The sequence below is a fragment of the Mesitornis unicolor genome, unplaced genomic scaffold (assembly GCF_000695765.1).
Source record: "Mesitornis unicolor isolate BGI_N332 unplaced genomic scaffold, ASM69576v1 scaffold15434, whole genome shotgun sequence".
NCBI lineage: Eukaryota > Metazoa > Chordata > Aves > Mesitornithiformes > Mesitornithidae > Mesitornis > Mesitornis unicolor.
The window spans coordinates 72,540-78,626 of record NW_010179551.1 but is presented as its reverse complement, the minus strand read 5'-3'; the positions used below and the strand labels follow the sequence as shown (position 1 = coordinate 78,626).

The following is a 6,087-nucleotide window of genomic DNA, read 5'->3' as shown; positions in this document are numbered from 1 at the left end:
TTTAAAGAGTCAGGATAAACGGGAAAGGAAGCCTAAACTAAAATTTTGGAGAGTTTCAGAAGCAGCATTTAAATGTAACTAGGATTCTTAACCATGGTTCTGTTAACCATATGGGACCTAGAACAGTTTAATTTCTCAACTCTCGAACAACAGCCACTGATTACACCTTTAAAATGTCCATTTCAATTTTTTCCTGCCCCCCTCTACATGTTGAGATAATACATTCCATAGTGAGGCTACTGCATATGCATATGTATTTCTGTGTTACTGAGGATCTTGGAGTTAATTAACAGCTCACACACATAGAAAACTAAGCTTAGTTACTGGTAGCTTCTCAGTAATAAATTTGTTAAAATAAACACATAAATCTAATGAAGTGAATGTCCTCCCATACAAGATGAGGAAAGTTCAGAATAGTTATCAAGTTTGCTTTTGGCTCCTATCCCTAGAAAAGGATAATTGTATAAATGGTAAAGCTCATGTTCTCCCTGGAGCCAGATGTGCAATTTGTTCAGCTTTAAAAACATTAACTGACACTAACATAGCTTTTCTAAGGGTAAAACATTTCTAACTTATCATGCTGGCTTCTTAGTGCTATGTGTCTTCCATCTTGTCCTGACAGCATTATGAAAGAGACACAGAAAATTAACCAATCACACTCAAGTATCTTTAAGAGTTGGAAGACAGACATTACATTTTTTATGCTTGTCAGTGGGAGAATTTAAAAAGCTATTACCTTATAGCGTGCCTGCTCCACATCGTAGATCTTTTTGTCTGACACCACGTTAGGGGCAAAGAATTTTGCGAGCTTGGCAAGGTAAACACCATTTCTTAAGCCTTCCTCCAGCTCTGTAGTTGGGGGCAGCTCTTCTTCCAGACAGACCTCCATCCACCTACAGAGATGTAATTTGAAAAACATTGTTATTTGTAATTTTAATAGATTAGAAGTGACATCTTTTATCCACAACCATCATATTTTTAATGTCACTACCACAACATAAATATAATTAGTAAGAGAAAAGGGCGCAGGTTGAGGAGAAAACTCTCAATTCATTCACATGGCAGATCAAAATGATTAGAGAGAATAATTTCTGGCATGTTTGTGATCCATCAATAATCAAACTGCATGCCCCCCCTACAGAGTCTAATTTGTTTTGCGTTTTCATAGTGCTCTGTGAAAACTCTTGGGTCTTTTGAACAGCACCAGGCTTTTAAATAGATAGTAATTTAAGCTGAAATCGGAAGAAAACAAGGAGTGCTTTGTATTACTGATGTTTGCATGTAAAAAACTCTGTGATAGCCAATGCCAGAGCTGAAGCCCAAGAGAACTGAGGCCAGCAATATGCTGGACAAAGTTGGTTCCTGTAGTATAGGTGCGCTGCAACTCAAGCTCACAGCAACCCTCATCTCCATACAGATCACGCCTGCTGCTCATCCTTATCCCAAAACAAAGGGCAAGCTCTCCAACATCACCAGTGGAACATGTGGTGCAGGTGCTGGAGGAAGGACTGATGCTTTTTGTTGAAACAGCCCAAGGTACTTTACACATTTGAGGTCTGCCTGGCAGTGACTTGGCTGAAACAATCCTGCCACTCATCAGGTAGCTTCTCATAAAAAAGTGACTAAATCCTTCAAGGTGGCAAACTAGTTACATTTTTGAGACTCCGAAGTGTTAGATATCGTACTAGATAGAAAATAGTAATTATTAAATGCATAGCCAGTTCATAAGGCCAGTAAGAGTTATTAAACCATATCATCCAGTATGTTTCTACTGAGTAGCCAAGAGAAACTGCAACCAAAGCACTCCTGAAAAAACATCCTCATCACTGGATCAGAAGTTCCTTACATTGGTGGTCTAAGTGTTTTGGTCCTATGATATTATTTTAATTTCTAGCAGCAAGATCTAGAAATATGATTAGTTCTTGCCCGTGTTTTTTTTTTTTTTGCTAAGGCAATCTCTGCTGTTTTTAGAAGGACATTAACAGCATTACATATGGCAAAGAACAAAACTGAAGACATTAGTTCACTTTACTTGCAGTCACTAAGGCAGCATTGCTGTATGCTGCGTGAGACAGCATTACAAATCTAACATCACCTCCACAAGGCTGACTTCAGAAACCAGAAAGATGAGATCCAAGTTGAAAATGAGCCAGTTTTTCCCCCACCACAGAGATGAAAAAAAGCTTACTACATCATTTTGTTTCACATTAAAACTCAAGACAAATTACCTATTTCATTACACTTTTGGATTTGCTGCAGGACATATGAAAGTTTTTTCACTGAAGCACAGACTACCCAAATAGCTCTTCAGGCAATCACCAGCCATAAGTCTGGGACAATATCACACAAAGCTGCACAGAGCAACTGTCATTAGGAGAACTGTAGTTTGCAGTATAAAACTGCTTCTGTGAGGAGAATTGCAGCCCTGACAGGTTTCCCTGCTTTGTCCTGCACTGTGTGTTTGCATGTTATAGGCCCATGCCAAGGGTCCCAAAAATCATCCTTATTAATGACACTTTATAGACTAAATAGATACACATGCTAAGACAAAATGTCACAACATTTGACTTCTCCAAAACAGAATAAGGAGGAAGAAGTGAAGAATGTACACTCCCAACAAACATGGGTTTCACTTGTGCCAGTTAGCTCTTTCTTTAGAATTTATTTTCCTAAAAAAATGTGTCTTTCAGAAAAGAGTTGCAAGGATAGCAGGAGGAGCTTGCTGACACACAGGAGATACTCATCATCATTAGCTGAAGTTGACCTTTTTACCCAATGAACTGTCTCCACTGAGATGAATTGCATGACCCCCACAGCAGAATTAGGTACATTGCACTAGATCCTTTACACTTCTAATTATCTTTTTTCTTATGATATTTTCATAAGAAAATATTTTCATTTTTCTGAACTCTGCAGTCCAGGGCACCAAAAAAGATTACATTGGAACTGCCTTTGAAGATACACACATGTTTGCCACAGATTGCTTTTCTCACTTCTGGTGCAAAAGTTTGCTACACTTAGAGGCAAGTTCCTCTTGGCTTGATTCTCAGTGGACTGGCCTCAAACCAGCTGGTCTGGCAGCTTCCCCCTGAAAGCCAGCCAAGATCTAAATGAGATGCTGATCCAAGGCAAAAGCTACTCTTCAACTTTTCAAACCTCTTGTTATTCAACAATAGCAAAGTTGTTTTGGATTTGTTTCCAGTGTGGTGATGAGCCTTTAATATTAGTTTGGAACCATCTTGTTCTACACAGGGAGGCTACCCTGTTTAGCGGGTAAACACAATACACTGAGGAACAAACGAGAAACCGTATGAAGAAGCAAGGAAACCAGAAAAAAAAAAAAGGGGGTGTGTGGGGGTAATTAAGAATACAGTTGTTAATTCAACAAGTCCAGATAAGCATACAAGCAAACAAGACTCCTTCTAGAAGTAGAATGTTAATAACTTGATGGAAATAAAAGCAAAAAGATAGAGACAAGTAAATGGAGCAGACCTGAAAATACAAAGAGTTTCTTTCTAATCTAGAAAAACTCACAGGTCTGCAATAGGACAACTGTAATCTACAGCTATGACTGTATTTGAATCATAGAATGGTTTAGGTTGAAAGGGACCTTAAAGATCATCCAGTCCAACTCCCCACTTGTCTTAAATTAGACTTAAGTTTTACCAATGTTTGGAAGGTACAGAACTTAGCTACAGCAAGACCTTCTGTGAAAGGATTTACTCCATTTTGCACATGTTTAATGAGAGGAAGCAAAAGCCTCAGTATTTGCATGAAATCTGCAAATATACAACCAACCTTGTAAGTTTTAGTTACACACACACAGCTGCACAACTCTGTTCCTCCCTCTTCTAGTATTTATTGAGGCTTCTGTAGCACTTTTCTCCCCAGTGCTTGCAATTACAATAGTTTTGTTCCCTTTACACCAATTCAGTTAAAAGAAAATTACAGTTTTAAACAGAAGGAAGCATTACTTTAAGGTTGTGAGGTTCTGCTTTTTGAGATGCAGTTCGCGAGCTTATGAAGCTTATTATATGATATGATAGCAGGCATAGACCAAGTTGAAAAAAAAAAAAAACAGAAATCCTTCTACTTCTGTTTTTTTAAGTGAAACAGACTATCCGCCTGACAATAAGGATTTATAGGTACCTCTGGAGCAATTTATTTTTATTTTGGGGCTAAAAAAACAGCATTCGCTTTGGCTCACCCACTGTTTTCCTGAGCACACAGTACTGTAGCATCAGATTTAAGTCTGTTGCATGAACTGTTCCCCACAGAAAACTAGTTAATACCATGGCTATGGAAGAGGAAGGGTCTATAACTCAAGACTATGTTTTTCTTCAGTATGAATCTTGTGGAATAAGACTATTATAGCTATTAAATGTGCAATTTCTGCAATTTCTTTTTCTAGAATGCAATCCCACAACTACTTCTGCATTTTGCATTTTTAACAACCTTAACTTACTGGACAGATATATGCCATGAAAAACTACCCCAATGGTGAATGTGATGGTTGACTTGGTCACTCATTACAGCTAAACCTAAGCCCCACTCCATAGTGGGGGGGAGAAAAGGCAATCTCAGGAAGCAGACTATGGGTAGCACTATGAAAATCTGACTATCATTAGAACAGCCTGCACAGCTATTCATGCCAGTGGTAAGAAACATGGGTACAAGCATGTGTAAGCCAATGTTTTCCTGGAGAGAGATTCTTGGGATCATACACCAGCATGCGTAAATACAGCCTGCCTTTATTTTCGGAATACTGCAGTGCTTGCAAGCACAGAAATGGAGGGTTTGTCATAGACAAAAACCCAAACCCAGACCTGATAAATGAAAATAAGTCTCCAAAACTTCAATTCCAACACATAGTATTGGAAAGCCTGCCAGGAGTGAGCATTGAGGTACAGTTTCCTTTTGCTTTGCTCAATTCTGTATTGACTCTCGGCAGTCCAAGACAGAGCAGTTGAGCAGTGAATTTCTGGCAAGATAACAATGGCTACTTTGGTGCCAGACCCACAAGCAATAAACAGCACATGGCTCACCAAGAGATTCCAGTTTCCACATTTGACCATGTAAAACAGCAGCAGTATAATAAGCTCAGGATTGCACTTCAGAAGGTAAAAAAAAAAACCCCAACCTACCCTGAATCTCATTCAAGGCAAGGGTCAAGGGGACTGGAAACATCAGCACTGTACTATGAACTTAACCAGTTATGAAGTTGTCATTGACAGTCTGTGTGGTCAGCGAAGCACGCGCATTGCTGGCTACGGGACTAGAAATGCTGGACCCAGCATTCAGCAGAGAAGAGAGAATACACTGTATAACCCACTCAAGGCCCATCATATTTGGCTCACACTGGATATTGCAGCAAAATTTACACTTGCATTATCCTGCCCTTTCAGAGTTGTGCTGCAAGATGCAGATCCAATGGCACCAGATTTTTATCTCCAAGGAGCCAGACTGGATAAGCAAAGACAAGACACCAGAGACAAAACTCAGAAAACCAGATGCTACCATGAAAAGAGCTTCATGAAGGTAAGGCAAAGATAAGTTACCAGCCATTTACTACCTCCTTGACTCACAACCACAGCCTTTCAATCTGGTTCAGCACACGCATAATGTGAGGAAGTGAAACAGACTGTTAAATTTGGGATTACAATACAACCATCTCATTCCAAAAAGGGTGAAAAAATCCTGTTACTAGAAAGTAACACCAACTAGTAAGAGTAACATAAGAGTAAGTTTAACCATAAGAGTAACACCAACCAGTCCCAAAGCCAATTGTTAGATTGTAACTTTAAATGCTTGTTAAGCGGTGAGATTATTTTTAAGTCAAAAACTTTCTTTGAAGTTACTTAGAACTATACAGTATTTCTCATTCTCCAAAGCAGGAGAACTCACTAATTAGAGTTCTACATTATTATGTCTCTAGTTTCTGAAACCAAAAGATTTGTTAAGAAATCTCAGCTCTCAACTCTTCATTTGCTTTTATTCTTTAATGCAAAAAAACTTTATTTTTTTCCAGCAACAGTCCCATAAATACTACTTTAAAATGGAGGGGAAGAGTGTCAGAACCAAGCTGGG

General features: G+C 38.9%; 1 protein-coding gene across 1 annotated transcript in view; it reads right to left on the bottom strand.

The window, feature by feature from the left end:
• Positions 1-708: 708 nt before the first annotated feature.
• Positions 709-6,087, bottom strand: part of LOC104539334 (ras GTPase-activating-like protein IQGAP2) — a 64,824-nt gene continuing 59,445 nt past the window's right edge. The window contains exon 3 of the mRNA XM_010182830.1: positions 709-893. Within this exon, the coding sequence (XP_010181132.1) occupies positions 722-893 (172 nt within the window). The 3' untranslated portion in view covers positions 709-721. The remainder of the gene's footprint in view (positions 894-6,087) is intronic.